At 48.7% G+C, this 21,666-nt stretch overlaps 1 protein-coding gene and 1 long non-coding RNA gene across 2 annotated transcripts in view; one reads left to right on the plus strand and one right to left on the minus strand.

Moving 5' to 3' along the window:
* LOC116943824 (uncharacterized) overlaps positions 1–21,666 on the plus strand; it is a 67,348-nt gene that overhangs the window by 17,635 nt on the left and 28,047 nt on the right. The window lies entirely within an intron of this gene.
* On the minus strand, positions 2,629–12,584 carry LOC116943823 (keratin, type II cytoskeletal 7-like). The gene is made up of 9 exons (XM_032957054.2): positions 11,984–12,584; positions 10,492–10,700; positions 9,592–9,652; positions 8,445–8,540; positions 6,957–7,121; positions 6,206–6,331; positions 5,458–5,678; positions 4,709–4,848; positions 2,629–4,515 (listed from the first exon to the last, which is right to left on the minus strand). The coding sequence occupies exons 1-9, from the start codon at positions 12,380–12,382 to the stop codon at positions 4,478–4,480; spliced, it is 1,455 nt and encodes a 484-aa protein (XP_032812945.1). The 5' UTR covers positions 12,383–12,584; the 3' UTR covers positions 2,629–4,477.

Below are 21,666 nucleotides of genomic sequence, written 5' to 3' on the forward strand. Positions count from 1 at the left end.
AAGGTCACTATCCCAATAATTTGGCGGGAACCCACTGACCACTCAAGCAGCTGCTACTTCTGCATGGTGGACCCTTCCAAACGTCGGACAGGCAAGAATGCACCTGCCATCACGTATTCGGACCTTTATTCATCCATCGCCCTGGTGCCACACTGCCATTAGCTCCCCATACCCACTCCTCCGGAGAGAGAGCAGCCGTCTTTAGAAGAGAGCAGAGAGTGAGGAAGAGTGAGGAAGACGTTGTAGATCCCGATGAAAATTTCAGAGGTGGAGCTGAGGAGAGAAACCCATACTACCCCAACTAAAAAGACCTCAACGACTTGATCAGAGATCTTGGTCTCACCAAGTCCAATGCCGAGCTTTTGATGTCTAGGCTCAAGCTGTGGAACTTGTTGGATGAAAGTGTGCAAGTCGCAGATCAGAAGAAGTGTCACCATCCTTTTTGCAGCTTCTTCACCTGTCAAGATGGGCTCTGCTTCTGTCACAATGCGACCAGTCTGTTCGAGGCAATCAAAATCGCCTGTAACTAGAATGAGTAGTGCCATTTCATTGATAGCTCATCCAGGAGCCTCAAAGGCCGTGCTGCTCCATAATGGTAACAAGTACCCGTCTCTTCCCCTGGCTCACTCGGTGCACCTCAGAAAGGATTACAACAGCATCAAGACCTTGCTGGACACCTTGAAGTATGATGAGTACGGCGACTTCAAAATGGTGGCATTCCTGATGGGTCTCCAAGGCGGTTTTACCAAGTTTCCCTGCTATCTTTGCGTTTTGGACAGCAGGGACACCAAGGCGCACTACCACAGACGGGACTGGCCACAGCGGACCGAGTTCTCTGTGGGGAGGAACAACGTCAAGTGGGAGCCACTGGTGGACCCCCGGAAGGTGCTGATGCCATCACTGCACATCAAATTGGGCTTTATGAAACAATTTGTCAGAGCTGTAGATAAGGAATCGGCAGCCTTCAAGTACCTTCAAGACTTCTTCCCTAAACTGTCTGAGGCAAAGGTCAAAGCCAGTGTCTTCGTCGGACCACAGATAAAGAAGATACTGGAGTGCGATTAATTCCCAAAGAAGCTCACTAGTAAGGAGAAAGCGGCTTGGGACAGCTTTGTCGTAGTAGTTTTTGGCTTCCTGGGCAATCACAAGGTCGAAAACTATGTGGAGCTGGTTGAGACTCCGGTGAAGAACTACGGCACAATGGGCTGTAAGATGTCCCTCAAAGTCCATATCCTTGATGCTCATCTTGATAAATTCAAGGAGAACATGGGAACGTACACGGAGGAGCAAGGCGAGCGCTTCCACCAGGATATAGTTGACTTTGAACGCCGCTACCAAGGACAGTAAAACGAGAACATGATGGGAGACTACATTTGGGGCTGCTTCGTGAAAGTGATTACAGTATAATCGTAAATCTCGAAAAAGTACTCATTTCTGAATCTTTTGTAGTCATTCTTGTATTACTTTAGCATAAATACATGTATATTTTTGATTAATGTTGTTTTTTTCTGACTTTATGTGAACGAAAAACACATTTGCCGTTTTCTCATTGAAAATAGGTAAATTTCAAAATATCACTGTTCTGATCACAGAAGCAAAGTTCATGAGGAATAATAGCCATTTTCTATATTTTTTAGGCATAAGCAATTACGAAATAACACTTACTACCCAGGATCAAAAATTGTGCTACATAGTGTAATGAAATAATATAACTTTTCTAATTTGTTTATTGATCGATGTGTATCACTTTCTGTCTCTCAGTGTAATTCCCAGCATGCATCTCTCGACGTCCCTTGTTTCATGACCTCTTTGCGTTTCCCATGTTATAACGGCCTGCGTGTCACAGCCGCTAATGTACACCGATTAAACACCTTCTCTAAGGCACTTTGATGAGCTGCCTTTCGTTATTAGGCAAATTATCCGCTGACGCTGTGTTGGCAGTGATTGCACAGGCGCAAGTAATCAAGTGCTGCGAATAAGGTGCCATTGGACAAGATGTGACCTGTTATGTATACAGGGTGCTTAAAAAAATGTCAACACTTACATGGGACTATCGTTTTTAATGGAAAAAGAACGGGATAGTACACTGTGATGCAATAACAAATGTATGTCACTAGCTTAAACAAGTCAAAGTGTCTCCACTTGTTCGCCATCGTTGTCAACACGTGCCTGGAATCTTATCCAGGTGGTCTTTAGTGCCCAGAGGCAGCAGCACATTTATTGTGGTAGTGTTGCAAATTCTCAGAAGTGTTAAACATTCTTTGAAGCACCATGTATACGTACGTAGCCAACTACACCTCTGATTAGCACAGTTGACTACGTATGGTGCGAAAAAAGTTTAATATACGTATATCTATTTTCTTTTTCAGGCCACACAGTGTTACTGACGACTGAGGTTTTTTGTTGTTCGTTATTAAGTTCAGCTTTGCTCTATAACCCAAACACGCTCTCGTCCATCACCTTCAACAACCGCCATCATGTCCACGTACAGCCAGCCGTGCTTTTTGTCAATCCACTTCTGGATGAGGGCCTGCCTCCCAACGCTGTGTTCGTCACGGTTGCTGTTTAACCACATCACCACTCCCGTGTGATAGAGAGTTTTAAGCGACCACCACCAACACCATCATAAAAGCTTTAAAAACAGTTTATTGTATAAAACGGTGACAGTCATGTGACACACGCAAGCCAAGCAGGGTTTATCCCAAACAAACAAGCGGGGGTTGGGATGTAAAGAGCCACATGAAAAACACAGTATGGGGTTGTGCATATTTCAAGGCGCGTGCCGCAGGTTTCTCGGCCTCTCGTGGTGCAACTCTTCCCGCGGTCGTTATCTTGCGCGTGGCCCTGGTCTGGCGTCCACGGTGAAGCCACCGGCCTCTGCCACGTCACGTCTCGTCCCAATGGAAGCGACGAATCGTCGACTTTGTCCGGGCTTTCTGGGCGAGTTGCAGGCGTGGGACTCGCCTCCTGGTGGGGGCCGAGCATTCGATGTGTACGTTGGTCATTAGGCCGCGTGGTTCGACCGCCACCGGAGTGCCGTGCGTGCCCGTCTCCCCTGGAACCGGGCTTTGACGCGACGCGTTCGCTGATCGTTGCAGAGGCTCGCGGTTCCAATTCCAGCAGCCGCCCTGGTTAATACGCCGGTGTGTAGTGACCATGCTAATGACCGTATTGAGGTATGTATTAAATACGTGCACTGTTTGCTTCACAGTGGACGTTTGTTAAGATCCCCTGACGTCATTCGCAAGGGTGGTCTGTTGTGTGTGCTGGCGGCATGGTCCAAATTGCTATTTTTTTTGTATTACCTTCCCCATCCGATGTTTTCACATCACATCCGAAATTGTGTATACATATTTAAAATCTTAAAATTCGAATCCTTAGCATTGATTGCAAGTTGAAAGACACATTTCCCCTTTTTTGTAAGCTTTTATTTGCGGAATTACCAGTTTTATTTCTTCACTTTTAGTGATTTGTAGATTATAAAGTGCTTGTTGTGAAAGGCACTATGACTTACTGTGACCATTGTTCTGTTTAGAACATGCCATCGCGTCTTTGGCCAGAGCTGTTTAAACGTGAGCTTTGATCTCCAGTCATGGCGTGCGTTCTCACGTGTGCATGCGTGCCTACGTACGTGTGCACGTATGCGCGCGTGCGTACATATGCATGTTAGCCTGGTAGTGTCTGCCCGTGCTGCACCTGCATACCTGTCGCACTGCCCAGCTCTTGTAGCGAGGCCATAAAGAGCCCCAACAGCGCGAAACCCTGAATGTGCGATCCGAGTAGAAGCACGTATGTACGTCGAACTTCTTTTGCACCGTACGTAGCCAACCTTGCGACGGGTCTCGTGCATTGGCCTCTGCCGCCGCACGGCCGCGTCCGCGTGCCGTCGTGTCTCACAATGCAATCGCGGCCACCCACGTGGCCCACTCACTGCTCCTGGTTGAAGCGCGACGATTGACAAGTGCGTGGGTGGGGGGAGACCGTCTCCTCGCCGAGGGCCGAATGGGGCCCCTTTGGCTGGCCACGCATTTTAACCCCGCACGTGTCGGTCGCGTCTGCCAGAGTTTAGATTTAGTTTTGTTTTGTTTAACCTGGTGAGAAGTCAAGAGGCCGAGAGGGTGTGTCTTTTTTGCAAGAGTGACCCAGGTCACTGAAATGGCAAGTAAGAGGCCCTTCGCAGTGACAGAATTGATTTATCACGGACAAGGTTAGAAACACGCCGTTGTTGCCGTGTCCGAAAATCCACCTTGTGTACCCGATCAGTGCAGTTAAGGTGCATGCAGTGATTGATAAATGTCAGTTGAGGGCTTTATTAAAGTAGTGGCCTTCACGAGGTCATGGGCCGCAAGGATATAGGCCATGAGCCATAAGTTCTCCACTTCCCGCCCCCCCCCCCCCCCACTGCCCCCCTGATTAGCGCGAGTATAGAAAAGCTTCAGGCTTGCTGTGTCGACTCCGACCGTTCCTCTGAGTGTCCTCAAAGAGTCTCGTAGGTGACTCCGCCACCGTAAGCACCTGCACATGAGCCGCACACACGCACACGCACGTACGCACGTGAATCTATCATAGTGACTGATGGGGCAGGCAGGTGCCGTTAGCGAGCGCCTGTTAACGGCCAGCATGGCCTGCGAGCCATTAACGTGCGGTGGCGGCGACGCGGGAGTGGGAGCGCCCGCCCTGCGCCGTGCTATGCCGTGTCGTGCTTTACCGGACGACATCGTGACGGTGCTCGTGGTCTTGTGGCTGACGATGGCCCCCGTGACCCCCTCGGCCATGTAGACGCCTCCCCCTTGACTCAGCATCTGCTGCCCTCCGCCGTATGTCAGGTGCTGCGTGATCACGTTCAGCCTGGGCACCGCGGTGGGTGTGACAAGGGGGAAAACGCGTGTCGCGAGCGGTACGATCGGGGGTGGGGGGGGGTGGGGGTGGGAGGGGCGTTTGGGATTAATTAACCCCGGCCCTAGCACATGTTCCCCTGCAGCAGCATCATGATAGCTAGCGACCTCATGCAGATTACCCCAGGAGGGGCGACGCTGTGGCTGGCAGGCTCGACTCGCAGGTCAAAAGGTCACAAATTGACATTCCAGTGCAGGGTCAGCTCTGCCCATCATCTTCCTCCTGGGGTTGCAAGTCATCAGTGGCGTCATTTGATAGAAAGAGTGGGCCCCAACATAACAATGTGGAATTTCTATCGGTTTCTTAAGGCCGCCAATGTCAGATTATCGCTACCACATTACTCATTTGGCCAGAGAGACCTTTTTATATGCAGATTGAGTTAATCGCGACTTAATTTCAGCCAGGACCTGTTTACGTCGGTGACCTATAAAATAGCGTTTCACCCGGCACACCACGTTCAGGGTCATTTCTGCTGTGGCTGCAACTATCAGTTTCCCACCGGCTACGTGCCAAACGTCCGGTAAGAAATTGAGCACCGGTTTTGCAGGTGAACACACATACCTGGATTCCTCTCCCTCCAGCAGCTTGCGGTAGGTGACGATCTCGATGTCCAGAGCCAGCTTGACGTTCATGAGCTCCTGGTACTCGCGCACGTGTCTGGCCATCTCCTGCTTGGCCTTGTGGATCTCCTCCTCCAGTTGGGCGATGGCCGCCTTGGCCTCCCGGATGTCGGCCTCTCCGCGTCCCTCCGCCTCGGCGATGGCCGACTCCAGCTTGGCGCGCTGCGAGGACGGACGGCGCGATTGGGGGATGGGCGACGCGGACGTCAAACGCGGACCGCCCCCCGGGACGTCGCACGCGCAGAGGTTGTGGGGTCGGCACAGGCCCCCCCCCCCTCGACCCAATTTCACCTTCTCCCTATTTGTATCCCGGCGTCTGAGCCCCACAGGCCTGTGAGCCCACCTCCCCTCCCCCGGTGCAGAAGGTCCGCCGGCACACATGGTAGCTCCTGCACTGTTGCAGGGCCTGGCTTTCACTCTGAACTGACCACATTTTCAGATCATGGACGTGTCATTCTTTCGTGTGAACACTGATTTTCTCAAATTTTTTTAACTGCCCCAACTAAGTTAGAAAGCGTTCATGCATCGACTCTCGCTGTCTATCTGTTTGTAACGGATGGTTCACGATGTCAACCAAACTGTCGCGCTACGTGGCTCAGCACTGGCTTCGTAACTGCATCCATCTCAGTTCACAGGTGGTCGAGTCGCTCATCAGCATGCCCCCCCCCTCCGCCTCCCGCCCCCCTCACCTGCTTCTTGAGGGCCTCCATCTCGGCGCGGAAGCGCTGCATCTGGCGGTTGAGCTCGGTGATCTCGTTCCTGGTCACGCGCAGCTCCTCGTCGTTCCTCCCGCTGTCCGAGTGCAGGCTCTGGAACTGATCGCGTGTGACGGCGGGAGAGGCGCTCGCTAAAGCCGCCGCTCGCCAACAAACGGCCCGATCGAGAGACTCGTTCAGAGAGATGGAGAGATAAATCGTTTCCACTGCACAAGTGATCCGTGCCATGAATCTGGTGAGCCAGCCTCGTGCAGCTCAGCAGGCATCAGGTCATTTTTTTCACTGCATACGCCGTGCCGCTGACACCGCGCGCATTTGAAACACGTGCAGGTGACGCAGTGACCTTGTGTACCCTACGATGTGCTGACTGACGTCGTACACAATGGGTGCGTCATGAGCCCCACCTCTGGCCCTGCTCAGCCATGCTCGGCGCTGCTTGGCCCTGCTTTGCCCTGCTTTGCCACAAGCCATATTCAGACGTCTGGCTTGGCATGGCAAATAGCTGTTGGAAAACCACCCGAACCGCGAAGGACTTGCATGGGCTCCTCTTCGAATGTGCCAGAGGAAAAGGGGTAAGAGGAACGGGGAGAGAGACAGAGAGAGACATAGAGAGATGGAGAGATGGACACAAAGAGAGAGAGAGATGGACAGAGAGAGAGAGAGAGACACAAAGAGGGACAGGAGGACAGAGAGAGGCAGCTGTAACAGCACCATGCTGCCCCACCTTGTCCTGGTAGAAGGCGTCCGCCTCGGCCCGGCTCCGCGCCGCGATGGTCTCGTACTGGTGACGCACGTCGGCGATGATACCGTCAACGTCCAGGTTGCGGCTGTTGTCGATCTCCACCAGCACGTTGGTGTGCTTGATCTGGGCCTCCAGCTCGCTGAGCTCCTGCCGAAGGTCGGTAAAAAGAATGGCACTTGCTTATTTTTTTGTCACTATTTCATTTACTAGGTGAAACCCACGGAGCTGTACGTATGTACGTGTATGTTGAACTTCTATCGCTCTGTACGTAGCCAACCGTGCTAACCGGTGTGGGAGGACAAAAATCAAACGCAAAAAGCAGTTCCAAAGAAATGAGCTTTCAATGTAGATTTAAAAGCTCGCGCGTTTGCACGCGTGATCTTTCGCTCGTGTGGAAGCGAACTGTGTGCTGTGGTGGAGGATTGCTATAGTAGCGAATAAGTAGAAAGTAGACAGGAAAATTTCGTTCAAATGTATGGCAAACAGACATGAATTGATGAGATTGTAAGCATTGCTGAGATTGATGAGTTTCAAAAAAGTGTGCTAACACTCACTCGATCAAGTGAAAACAGACGACCCCATGATCTCTACCCTCCTTACAGTCGCCCAGAGATGTTCATGCTAAAGGAAGATGAAGTTATCGAATGAAAGAAGGAGAGCAAGGTCGAAATGTAATAGGCAGATGAGAGGAAAGGAAAACAGTAGCCAAATAAAGGAGTTGGATGAAAATAGAAAAATGGGGGGGGGGGGAGAATACCGAGGGGCTGGTGCGAGAATATTACGAGGTGAAATGTCAAGGAAGGATCTGGAAGATAGTGCTGAGGACTGGAGCGTGATGGAGGAGGAGAGACGGGAGGATACACTGACAGGAATATCCCTGGTTTTGATCTTCCACGAAGCTTATGGTTCACCCTAAACCGCATCTGCGCAAACCAAGGCAGATGCGGATACAAATGTAAAATGTAATTTTTTAAAAACATTTTCCAGTGTGCAACTTTGGCCATCCAGAACAGACCATACAACGTCTAAAGACGCAATGCCCGATCCACAAATACGAAGGAGACATCACAGGGATACTACTCCGCTGCTCCTGACTCAGTTGCCTGGCTTGACCACCTGAAAGTGAAATGATAGTTGCTGCTCTGCATGTACATCAACCATACGAAAAAATAAGACTGACAGGAAGATTTGTACACCGACGACCCGATGACATTGTAGCAGAGGAAGGATGTTGATGACGATGATTACAGTTTCAAAGACCTATGTTTAATTATTTCAGTCCATATGTAGTACTTGTTCCCATACAGTTCTGTTTAGCAATTCCTGGGATAATAGTTCGAGTGTCAGGTCAGACAGTAGTGTGGCTTTCACTCAAGTTCCCATATCTACAACGAAAAAAACCGGATTTAGTTCATGGCTTGCACCGTGGCCCTTGCAACCCACACCAACGATGGTACGTTTCGTTTTTACCTGGGCAAAAATGGATCGCATGAAATTTATGTCCTCTTGGAGCCCGTCGAGTTTGGCTTCGAGCTCCACCTTAGACAGGTAGGCCCCGTCCACGTCCTGCAGAGAGTGGAGAATGCGTGGCGTGGCAGTGGCTTCTTAAAGGTTGATATGTCGGACTCGGATTTTATCTCAGCTGGGGAAGCCCATTGAGCTCCGCATCTCTTTTACAAGGACGATCACAGCCCAAGACCAATGGCAGTGGTGGCAGTTACAGGACTCTGCAGGGTAGAGGGAATGTGCAAAACTAACAAGAGCAAAGACAGCCACAAATTATTGACATGAATCCCACGCCAGAACTGACTGCAAATAGGATAAACAATGAACAGCACTTACATATAAATCAACAACGATGTAAAAAAAAGGCTAATCACAGGCGTTTGTAAATAATTTATATATATTATTTAGTGGTGAGATAGCTAATGGCTAGTGGTGAGTGATTAATCGGAAGATTAAGAGTTAGAATCCTGGTCGGGGATCAACTCAACTCACCCCTCAGGGTTTTTATAGCACCAAAAACACCGTGGGTTTTTATAGCACCAAAAACACCGTGGCTTTTTATAGCACCAAAAACACCATGGACTTTTATAGCACTAAAAACACCAAGGGTTTTTATAGCACCAAAAACACCGTGGGTTTTTATAGCACCAAAAACACCGTGGGTTTTTATAGCACCAAAAACACCGTGGGTTTTTATAGCACCAAAAACACCATGGGTTTTTATAGCACCAAAAACACCATGGGTTTTTATAGCACCAAAAACACCATGGGTTTTTATAGCACCAAAAACACCATGGGTTTTTATAGCACCAAAAACACCATGGGTTTTTATAGCACCAAAAACACCATGGGTTTTTATAGCACCAAAAACACCGTGGGGTTTTATAGCACCAAAAACACCATGGGTTTTTATAGCACCAAAAACACCATGGGTTTTTATAGCACCAAAAACACCATGGGTTTTTATAGCACCAAAAACACCATGGGTTTTTATAGCACCAAAAACACCATGGGTTTTTATAGCACCAAAAACACCATGGGTTTTTATAGCACCAAAAACACCATGGATTTTTATAGCACCAAAAACACCGTGGGCTTTGATCACACTCACCTTTTTGGCAAAGACAAACTCGTCCTCTCTCTCCGTGCGCAGGGAGATTTCAGCCTCGTACCTGTGGAAAGGGGCTCCTTAGTACAGAAGACACCCTGCAGATTTCATTTCATTTTTGTGACTGCTCAGTGTTGCTTTTGAAACGGCAATGAAAGAGGAGTCTTGTTTTGGGGGTTTCCTCACATATTTTTTTTAAATAGATGACCGACACCGAAGCGAAATTAGCATAATATTACGTTTACTGCCTATAGCTTGGCTGATGTGAATTTTGTGAAGTGCCCAGCCTATGTAATTGGATCAATGCCCAAACATGAAATGAAATTTGACACCTAAATAACAGCTCGCTACACCTGGTACAATAACTGCAGCACTCTTAGAGACAACAATGTCACGTGTTTCTTTACTCAGAGAAGCCTCACAGATTGGCAAGACACAATATATTATGGGTGTCTTGCATTGCGATTTTTTTGATAATTATTTAATGAGTGTGTTGCATGTGGGAGTAAACCGGAGCACCTACAAAAAACCGACACTATCTCTCTGACCATATTTCAGGCCTGGTAGGTTGGGAGTTTTGCAAATCTCTGTGATCCACCAACCCTAGCCTCCAAAGCGGCGGATGCCAGGCGTGCATATCCACCACTGCCCCTGGCTTTTACAGAATGAGGCCATCCAACACACGATTTCCCTTCCACACGAGGAGCCGTGTGACTCTGTGGCGTCTCGCCTGTTTTAAATAAGTAATTAACATTAACTATTCAATCAACTAAGTGGGGAGATACACAGTATATGGGCTTTGTGCTTAAATATCAACTCGGAACACCTGCCTGCATGCAAAGGTAACCACTCTTCACACCTCAACGATGTTTGGTCGGTCCGCATGGCAGTGCTGCCACCTACTTGGCCCTGAAGTCCTCCACGACGGCCTGCATCTGGCCCAGGTCTCCGTTCGCCCGGCCGTTCTCGTGGCCCAGGCCGTCGAGCTGCCTCCGGAGCCCGTTGATGTAGGCCTCGAACATCTCGTCGACGCTGGAGCCGGTCGTGGTCTTCTCCTGCAGCGCGTACCACTGTGCCTCCAGCACCTTGTTCTGCTGCTCCAGGAAGCGCACCTGAAACAACGTGAACACGAAGGAAGAGGCAAAGTGGGCTCAGGAAATCGGAGGGGGGGTGGGGGGGGGGATTGGCTCGAGCGGGGGCCGACCGATGTAAATCCAATCCGGGTTTGGCATTAACTCGCGAGTGGCAAAGTAGTTCGAGCTACGATAAAAAATAAATTGTTTCATCATCATGCCGCCCAAAAAAACATTAAAATGTATTACGTTTTAAGGCACGCTATTTACGGTGCTGTAACGTTGCCCAATGTAAGCTGGCTTGATTGAAAAAAAAGTGCAATTTAATTACATTTGCGACAGCAGTTACATTTCGTATCCATCCATATCACGGTTTAAAAAACCCATTGAACTCTGATCCATATTTGTTTTTGGTGTTAGAACCACGTGGTGGCAGTTTTCATGCCAGAATGTTTGGTATTAACCATCCACCACGTGATGAAACTGTCACGTTTACAAAAATATTATTCATGTGTGTGGCCAATGTTTCAATCAAATTCTGACCAATAAAAACGCTCCACAATTGTGGCTTAACATTTTCATGAGAGGTCGAAACATCACTCTCTTTTCTCGATAAGAAAACACCAGTGAGAAGGAGCCCGAATAAATAATGTTTGTAAATGTGGCAATCTTGTTGGGTGGTGGACGGTTTCACGACAAGGATTTTGGCATAACAACTACCGCCACGAGGCCTCATTGCATTGACTACCAGAAGCTATGTGCAGTGAACATCCTGCATTTGTTCAACCATGTCATCATTTCACTATCATCATCACCATCCCCATCATCCTTTATTATGAAACCGCACCTCTCATGCCGCACATCAGCTGTTGCCAACCCATGGGTCTGGGAGCACGAAAGCCTTTCAGGGGATGGTGCATTCAGCAGCATAGATACCGTGCAGGATAAATGACTGATTAAGGGCTCAGTAGGTTTCTCCAGGCCAATGGTGTGTCACTACCCTGCATAACAAGATTGAACTGCTTTTCGTGTTTATTTTGTTGTCCTTCCCCTGCACCTCCGATTAGCATGGTTGGCTACGTATGGTGCGAAAGAAGTTCAACATACATACATTGAGCTGCACGTAGAGTTTATCAGAGGGACATCCTAACACGTGTAGCTCTGCGTGCAGCCAAGGCCGCTATTCCACACGTTACCATTTCTAGACTTTCGAGCAATGCCCGCAGCAGCTGCCACCGTTGAAGGGTTTAGCCCCAGCGATGGTTGACTCCCGATGACGATCGGGGGGCTCGAGGAGACAAAACACCGCCCCCCCCCCCCACCTTGTCGATGAAGTTGGCGAAGCGGTCGTTGAGGTGCTTGATGGCCTCCTTCTCCTGGGTGCGCGTGGGCAGCACCGAGCGGTCGATGTCCACGGGGGCCGCGGAGGCCAGCGCCGCGGCCGAAATCGCCGCGCCCGCTCCGCCCACGCCGTAGCCGTAGCCGCCGCTGCCGCTGCCGTAGCCGAAGCTGGAGGCGGCCGAGCCGGCCCGGTACGACGAGCCGCCGAGCGCCGTGCTGCGGCGGCTGAACGCGGAGCCTCCCCCCGCGCCGAAGCGGCTGCCCCCCACGCCGCCGCCGAACGAGCGGCTGCTGAAGCCGCCGCTGACGACGCTAGGGCCCCCCGCGCTGCTGCGGGTGGACGTCCTCTTGGTGGTCGACACTTTGATGCTGGCGGACATGGCTGTTGCTCTGAAGGATGGTCGGGGTGGGGGCGGTAGGTGGGCGATCGGTTGTTTTGGCTTTGGCGGGAGAGGCGGGCGAGTTGGCGGGCGAGTTGGCGCGCGAGAAGACGGCGATGGGCAGCAGCGGAAGGCAGAGAAGGAACCCCGGAGCTGTCCCGCTGGAAGGCTTACCCTTTATATTCCGCTCAGCAGCCCTAATCCGACGCGTGCCCACCCACCCACCCACCCAAATCTCTTGATTTCATGCTTTCTGCTTCAATTGCCTGGCATTTTCAGAAGCTCACCCATGCAATGTCCCCCGTATTGTCTTAGTTTTCTGCGCGCATAAGAGCCACGCAAAGTCCTATTGCTTTACAGGGTTTAAAAAAAAAATTGGGTTATTCTCATTTTGCAAGTGTGGCATCTGATTCATTCCGTTTCGTCGAGCACGAGCTGTTGCGTTTGCGACGACCACCCTGCACCCCCACGCAAGTGATGCCGAGCAAAAGAGTGTTCCTGTGTTCTTGGGCGGGGAGGGGAAATAAATTCCTACAAGGGATGAGCTGGGCAGACTGAGAATGACCTTGGCCGTCGTTCTACATTGCAACGTCCTCACATTGTTACATATAGGGCACTCTCCTAACTTATTTTGGTCAAAAGCGATGCATTACAGTGAGGGAAAAAAGTATTTGATCCCCTGCTGATTTTGTACGTTTGCCCACTGACAAAGAAATGATCAGTCTATAATTTTAATGGTAGGTTTATTTGAACAGTGAGAGACAGAATAACAACACAAAATCCAGAAAAACGCATGTCAAAAATGTAATAAATTGATTTGCATTTTAATGAGGGAAATAAGTATTTGACCCCTCTGCAAAACATGACTTGGTACTTGGTGGCAAAATCCTAGTTGGCAATCACAGAGGTCAGACGTTTCTTGTAGTTGGCCACCAAGTTTGCACACATCTCAGGAAGGATTTCGTCCCACTCCTCTATGCAGATCTTCTCCAAGTCATTAAGGTTTCGAGGTTGACGTTTGGCAACTCGAACCTTCAGCTCCCTCCACAGATTTTCTATCGGATTAAGGTCTGGAGACTGGCTAGGCCACTCCAGGACCTTAATGTGCTTCTTCTTGAGCCACTCCTTTGTTGCCTTGGCCGTGTGTTTTGGGTCATTGTCATGCTGGAATACCAATCCACGACCCATTTTAAATGCCCTGGCTGAGGGAAGGAGGTTCTCACCCAAGATTTGATGGTACATAGCCCTGTTCATCGTCCCTTTGATGCGGTGAAGTTGTCCTGTCCCCTTAGCAGAAAAACACCCCCAAAGCATAATGTTTTCACCTCCATGTTTGACGGTGGGGATGGTGTTCTTGGGGTCATAGGCAGCATTCCTCCTCCTCCAAACACGGCGAGTTGAGTTGATGCCAAAGAGCTCCATTTTGGTCTCATCTGACCACAACACTTTCACCCAGTTGTCCTCTGAATCATTCAGATGTTCATTGGCAAACTTCAGACGGGCATGTATATGTGCTTTCCTGAGCAGGGGGACCTTGCGGGCGCTGCAGGATTTCAGTCCTTCACGGTGTAGTGTGTTACCAATTGTTTTCTTGGTGATTATGGTCCCAGCTGCCTTGAGATCATTGACAAGATCCTCCCGTGTAGTTCTGGGCTGATTCCTCACCGTTCTCATGATCATTGCAACTCCACGAGGTGAGATCTTGTATGGAGCCCCAGGCCGAGGGAGATTGACAGTTCTTTTGTGTTTCTTCCATTTGCGAATAATCGCACCAACTGTTGGTACCTTCTCACCAAGCTGCTTGGCAATGGTCTTGTAGCCCATTCCAGCCTTGTGTAGGTCTACAATCTTGTCCCTGACATCCTTGGAGAGCTCTTTGGTCTTTGCCATGGTGGAAAGTTTGGAATCTGATTGATTGCTTCTGTGGACAGGTGTCTTTTATACAGGTAACATGCTGAGATTAGGAGCACTCCCTTTAAGAGTGTGCTCCTAATCTCAGCTCGTTACCTGTATAAAATACACCTGGGAGCCAGAAATCTTTCTGATTGAGAGGGGGTCAAATACTTTTTTCCCTCATTAAAATGCAAATCAATTTATAACATTTTTGACATGCGTTTTTCTGGATTTTGTTGTTTTTCTGTCTCTCACTGTTCAAACAAACCTATCATTAAAATTATAGACTGATCATTTCTTTGTCAGTAGGCAAACGTACAAAATCAGCAGGGGATCAAATACTTTTTCCCTCACTGTATGGCTTTAGTGCAGAAGTACCGAGTGAACTTCCCACTTCCAACTTCAAAGTGGACGAACAGGCAGAGGTGATGCGAGTCTACTGTCATCCAGTCTCTCATTCTCGTTTTACGTTTCACCTGAGCTTGCAGCACGAGTGTTAACAGTGGATCGTTTCATATCTGAAATGTTATTTGCGTGCACAACCACTGTGTGTGCTTTCCACTTGGCATGCCTCGGTGTGGTTGGTGTGCAGACAGGCGCTTGCTCCTTGGGACGTAAGCCGTCAAGGTTTACCGAGCAAGGGCCAAGGAATAGGAAATCGAGTTAAGTGTGGCAGGCAATTGGCCTCACAAAGTTCCTGCCATGTGTCATGAAATATTAATCCATCGATGTGGCCTTTTGCCAGAGCTCGGGACAGTGTCACCGCTGGAGAGTGAATAATTTATCGGGTGGTACAATTAATGTTTATGATTGTATATTGTGTCGTCCCTGAAAATGACATCTCACAATAGCTGAGGAACCACAGGCAATGGTGGAATGCACCCAGGTGGTGAGCTGGCTCGACCAATAATAAGATGTTTTCAGTCGACTCATGAGTGTTTATACCTGTGGGAGGAAAATCAAAGCACCCAGAGAAAACCCAATGGTGTGAGGGGACAACATTTTATGCCATAGATTATTAGAGATGTCAACTACCTCGCCTGCTATTCAGGAGGTCTTGGGTTCGATCCCGACCGTGACGCCTGCTGTATATTTGGAGTTTGCGTGTAGTCCCTGTGGTCCCGTGAATGATTTTCCTGTACCTCTGGTTTTTTCCCTCCCTATTTGGAAACATGCGTTTAGAGCAGTGGTTCTTAACCTTGTTGGAGGTACCGAACCCCACCAGTTTCATATGCGCATTCACCGAACCCCTCTTTAGTGAAAAATAAAATGTGATTTTTTTCAAATTCAAGACATAGATATGTTTTTTTACTGGTACACAAAATGAGCCGTGCATGAACATTACCTTGTTCAAAGAATAAAACCAACACAATGCATGAACTCACAACAAATTACATACCTGGAAATCAATGTGACTTCTGCTGTTGCCTTTGAGAGATCAGTTCAGATATGCGTGGCTTCACCTTGGCAAGTGCCACTCTCATGTCATTTTCACAGCAAAGTCTGTTCCTTTTCTTCGTTTTTATGTCCAGCATCCTCGAAAAGGATTGCTCACAAAGATATGTTGTAACAAATGGTATAAAAAAATCCAGGGCTTTCTTAGCAATAACTGGATACTTGTTCATTTGTCGACACCAAAACGTTGAGAGCGTTGTTGTTCTGAAGAGTTGCTGTTGAACCTGGCTCTGCTGAATTTCAATGATTTCGTCGAGGAATTCATCATTGACATCTGCTGTTTCAACAGCAAACGTGAACGGCTGTCTCACCCATGCTGGATATGACTCTCTTGTAGGGAAATATCCGTCGAGAGACTTTGCAAGCTCATCTAAGTGCGTGGCAATTGTTTGCTTCAGTTCCGTGGATACAGAAATATATCCGATTCCAGACACATCTTCGATCTTACTTGCACAGTCGTCCAGAAGCGGGAAGTTTGCGAAGTTATTGTTCTCTGTTCGTCGTTTCCATAACGTTAGCTTTTTTTGAAAAGCCTTCAGGTGTTCTTCCGCTTCCATGATATTGACTCCACCACCCTGCATCTGCTGATTGAGATGATTGAGAGCTGCGAATATATCAGCCATGTACGCTAAAATGAGAATGAACTCAGGATTTTTGAAGCAATCTGCATGGCAGTGTTGGTGCTCTTGCAAAAACAGGGCTAATTCCACACGCATGGCAAAAACACGATTCAGCACCTGTCCCCGGGATAACCACCGAATATTAGAATGGAGCAGAAGTACCTCAAATTCAGAGCCCATTTCTTTACACAGCTCACTGAAGATGCGGTGCCTCAGAGCACTTTTTCGCACATAGTTCACACATTCCACCACAGTTTTTAATACTTCTGCCATTTTTGGAGGTAAGGTTTTTGTTGCCAACGCATGCCTGTGCAGAATACAATGCGTCACAATGATGTGTGGTGCATCGGCCTTTACTAGCGCACCAAAACCAGACTTTCTTCCCAGCATGACTGGAGCTCCGTCCGTACAAACTGCAGAAACCATATCCCATGAAAGATTGTTGTCTCTGAAGAAGTCATCCACAAGCTTCTTCACATCGGCTGCCTTCGTTGTTGTTGTAAGAGGCTTACAAAATAAAAACTCTTCTTTTATCATGTCATCTTTCACATAGCGTACAAAAACAGCAAGCTGGCTTAGATCAGAAACGTCTGTGGTTTCGTCGAGTTGAAGGCTGAATTTTGCCGGGCTTGAAATCAGATCCGCGACTACTTGAGCCAAGATGTCTTTACTCATGTCTTCTATTCTGTCACTGACGGTGTCATTTGAAAGGGGAATTTGGGATAATTTACCTTCGGCCGCTGTTCTGAGTATCAGATTCGCCATCTTTAATGCAGCTGGTTTCACAAGTGTTTCACCAATGGTGTGTGGCTTGCCCTGCTTTGCGATCAGGTAAGCAACTTCGTACGATGCTGTCAGGATCGGTTTGTTAACAGGTACAAATCCAAGAGCAGGCAGAGTGGCCCTTTCATCGAATCTGGCTCTCTTCACCCTGAATTCAGCAAGTGTTGTGTTCTTGTATTCCCCGTCTCCATGCAGCTTCAAGAAGTGTTCCTTTAGTTTTGCCGGTGCAAGACTAGAGTTGCTCAACTTGGCGTTGCAAATCATGCAGATAGGACGCTCACTCCCATCACGTTCCGTGATACATGAGAATCCATGTTGTACATATTCGTCCGACCACTTTCTTCTTTTGCCCGACATAGTTAGTATGGATAAAATATTAAAGAAATCACACGACGTACGACAACAACAGTCACACGTTGACTACTGAGTACGCACTAAATTCCCCGCAGCGCTGATTGGCCAAGCAGTGTAGCATGATCATCTGCAGCCAGTGATGGCCAAGCGGGCAGTGTGTGTCATCACAAATTTACACAATAATTCAAGTGTGTCCGGACCTCCGTGGCGGGGGCTCTGCCGAACCCCTGAGATCGACTCACCGAACCCCTGGGGTTCAATCGAACCCAGGTTAAGAACCACTGGTTTAGAGTATGTGGCGGCTCTGAATGTCCACGTGATGAGTCACTTCCATGAGCTGTCATTTCTGGCCATGTCACTTCTGAAAAACAGCTCTGTAGCTCAGTCGAGCCTTAACCTGTTCAAATCAAAATAGTTTATAGTTTTAGTTAATGTTAGTCTGCACTTTGCTGCACCTCCTGGGAAGTCGATGTATGACACGTCGATGCCCATAGGAAGGAAGATTCGCAGCATGTGTGTGATCCACGAACCCTCGACTCCACACTGCAGGGAGTACAGGCATGCAGTGTGTGCACGTGTGCGTTTCTGCTTGTGTGTGTGCGCGAGTCACGGCACATTGTTTCACGCACTACGCTATGATGTCACAAAGCTGCGTTTGGTTCCCAGCCACAGCTAACGTCAGTGGCGAATTATATTTGAATCTCTTCTGTGCCTCTCCTAGATTAACTCGGTCTTAAACGAATGCCTGGCGTGATGTGGCGGGTGTGCATGATACTGGCTACACCACTGCCTAGTGCGGCTTGCCAGCCTTAATAGGTGCTCGCTAACAGCGCTTTCTCCATCGAGTTACGCGGGGAATCTTTGCTTTCTTGAATGTGTTCCGCTGCAATGCAATCAACCTCCGTGAATTGTGTTTCAAATGTCTGGCCGTGTTGCACGTAACCAGTATACAGCAGTCAGAAACCCGAACCTGTCCCGGGACTCCTCTAGGTCGCCTCAGCCTAAAGTGACTTGGAGCAGTAGTGTGCCAACATAAACGCCGGAGAAACAACAGTGGCTCAGGGGAATCGCTGACCGTACCACCATCCCACTTCTGCCGCATTGTTCTATTAAAGGAGCTCGCTTATGAACACTTCCCCAAGACTCTTTTGACAGATAACATACCGTGAGGGAAAAAAGTATTTGATCCCCTGCTGATTTTGTACGTTTGCCCACTGACAAGGAAATGATCAGTCTATATTTTAATGGTAGGTTTATTTGAACAGTGAGAGACAGAATAACAACAAAAAAATCCAGAAAAACGCATGTCAAAAATGTCATAAATTGATTTGCATTCTAATGAGGGAAATAAGTATTTGACCCCCTCTCAATCAGAAAGAATTCTGGCTCCCAGGTGTCTTTTATACAGGTAACGAGCTGAGATTAGGAGCACACTCTTAAAGGGAGTGCTCCTAATCTCAGCTTGTTACTTGTATAAAAGACACCTGTTCACAGAAGCAATCAATCAATCAGATTCCAAACTCTCCACCATGGCCAAGACCATAGAGCTCTCCAAGCATGTCAGGGACAAGATTGTAGACCTACACAAGGCTGGAATAGGCTACAAGACCATTGCCAAGCAGCTTGGTGAGAAGGTGACAACAGTTGGTGCGATTATTCGCAAATGGAAGAAACACAAAAGAACTGTCAATCTCCCTCGGCCTGGGGCTCCATGCAATATCTCACCTCGTGGAGTTGCAATGATCATGAGAACGGTGAGGAATCAGCCCAGAACTACACGGGAGGATCTTGTCAATGATCTCAAGGCAGCTGGGACCATAGTCACCAAGAAAACAATTGGTAACACACTACGCCGTGAAGGACTGAAATCCTGCAGCGCCCGCAAGGTCCCCCTGCATAAGAAAGCACATATACATGCTCGTCTGAAGTTTGCCAATGAACATCTGAATGATTCAGAGGACAACTGGGTGAAAGTGTTGTGGTCAGAGGAGACCAAAATGGAGGTCTTTGGCATCAACTCAACTCGCCGTGTTTGGAGGAGGAGGAATGCTGCCTATGACCCCAAGAACACCATCCCCACCGTCAAACATGGAGGTCGAAAAATATTGCTTTGTGGGTGTTTTTCTGCTAAGGGGACAGGACAACTTCACCGCACCAAAGGGACGATGGACGGGGCCATGGACCATCAAATCTTGGGTGAGAACCTCCTTCCTTCAGCCAGGGCATATAAAATGGGTCGTGGATGGGTATTCCAGCATGACAATGACCCAAAACACACGACCAAGGCAACAAAGGAGTGGCTCAAGAAGAATTACATTAAGGTCCTGGAGTGGCCTAGCCAGTCTCCAGACCTTAATCCCATAGAAAATCTGTGGAGGGAGCTGAAGGTTCGAGTTGCCAAACGTCAGCCTCGAAACCATAATGACTTGGAGAAGATCTGCAAAGAGGTGTGGGAGAAAATCCCTCCTGAGATGTGTGCAAACCTGGTGGCCAACTACAAGAAACGTCTGACCTCTGTGATTGGCAACAAGGGTTTTGCCACCAAGTACTAAGTCATGTTTTGCAGAGGGGTCAAATACTTATTTCCCTCATTAAAATGCAAATCAATTTATTACATTTTTGACATGCGTTTTTCTGGATTTTGTTGTTGTTATTCTGTCTCTCACTGTTCAAATAAACCTACCATTAATATTAAAGACTGATCATTTCTTTGTCAGTGGGCAAACGCACAAAATCAGCAGGGGATCAAATACTTTTTTCCCTCACTCTAAGGGGCCTTGTTGCTACTGTGGTGTGTGTGTGGGTCCAGCAGAGGGTTGGACCGAGACAAATGGCTCAGTCCATTAACTCCATCATCCAGCCATTCACTCCTACAAACCACATCAAATAGTTTACCTGTCATCCAGAACCCCGTCCGCCCACCTCCTCCCACACAGGGGTTGACTCAGCCGAAAATGATGATCGGGTGCAGTTTCTCAACACCAGCAGCACGCCTTTAGTAAATGGGCCGTAATTGACTCCTCCTCCTGCTGCTGCTGTCACTGGGTCACCGTGTTCGGCTGACTGTGGTGATGCTACTGCTGAGGTTTCTTCTTGGAGGATGTGGCACACAGCCCCTTTCGATGTGTTACCGCGTTGTACAGTACCAGAACGTTGTCCGACGTTTCGTTCCTTCCACGTGCTCGGAGCTTCGGGAACTGAAGAGAGGTGCCAGCACGTGGAGCGGCGCACGGAATGATCGGAGTGCTAAAATGATAAAATGCCATTTGCTTTCTTCAGGAATTTAATTGGGTTCCCTAAGAAGCTCCCGGAACATGAAGTGAAACGTCGACCGTGATCGCTTCCTCGTGATGCCTCCTGCCCATCACCCAATCACTGCTGGATTAAGGTCGTGGGAGTCGTTTGACCATACTTCACCACACTCGTCAGGGGGGGTTGGTGAAGGGGAGGTCCAGGACCGGTTCCCACTAACCTTAACTGTGGTCAGGTCACGAGCTAACGTCACCAGAGTGTAGTGTGTGAACCACTTTGCCACCACTCCTCCTGCCATTATAATAAACATAATAAATTACCTTTATCTATCCAGCAAAAGCTTTATCGAGTCTCTAGGTACATTTTCAGGAGGGTCCTGCTACAATAGGAATGTTTGGCCAATTCCATGAATAAGCACTTGGCTTTTTGTGGGAGGAGACCGCAGGACCGGGAGATAACCTGGAGATAACCTGGAGATAACCTGGAGATAACCCGGCACGGCGCTGTATACGAGGTGGGTGACACCCGGCACTGCCATCTCCCGACCACATTTCTTATCCAAGACTCTTTACAAACACCTGGCATGTTCTGTCAATTGTCTCACTCGCCTCTCCCAAGCGCAGTACTAAGCAAGGCTCGACCCCGCTTAGCTTCGGTTGATTCGATGGCATTGGTCGAGCTGAGGGTGATTGGGTTGTGTGGGGGGCAACAGAGAGCTACGGTGGTGCGTACAGCAGTCGCGCGACGACGATTGACTGTCTCTGTGCAAAGCTAAGTGATGCCTCCCGCGTCTGCACAGCATCTCCAGATGCACGGTCGTGATCGTCCGCAGGGTGCGGCACGGCACCTCCGTCATGCGACACAATTGCCCCTCGATGTAATCAGATCCCGTTTCCTCGCCACGCATGCATGGTCTTGACTTTTAAA

The sequence above is a fragment of the Petromyzon marinus genome, chromosome 19 (genome assembly GCF_048934315.1).
Source record: "Petromyzon marinus isolate PM22_M1 ecotype Great Lakes invasive population chromosome 19, UKy_Petmar_22M1.pri1.0, whole genome shotgun sequence".
Classification (NCBI taxonomy): Eukaryota; Metazoa; Chordata; class Hyperoartia; order Petromyzontiformes; family Petromyzontidae; genus Petromyzon; species Petromyzon marinus.

What these genes read in the sequence shown, in the direction of transcription:
- LOC116943823 (XM_032957054.2), bottom strand. Translation starts at nt 12,382, where the DNA reads ATGTCCGCCAGCATCAAAGTGTCGACCACCAAGAGGACGTCCACCCGC. An exon ending in TCGCCAACTTCATCGACAAG is followed by an intron (nt 10,701 to 11,983) that starts GTGGGGGGGGGG and finishes ACGTTGTTTCAG; the next exon opens with GTGCGCTTCCTGGAGCAGCA. An exon ending in CACCGTCACGATGTCGTCCG is followed by an intron (nt 4,516 to 4,708) that starts GTAAAGCACGAC and finishes GCTCATGTGCAG; the next exon opens with GTGCTTACGGTGGCGGAGTC.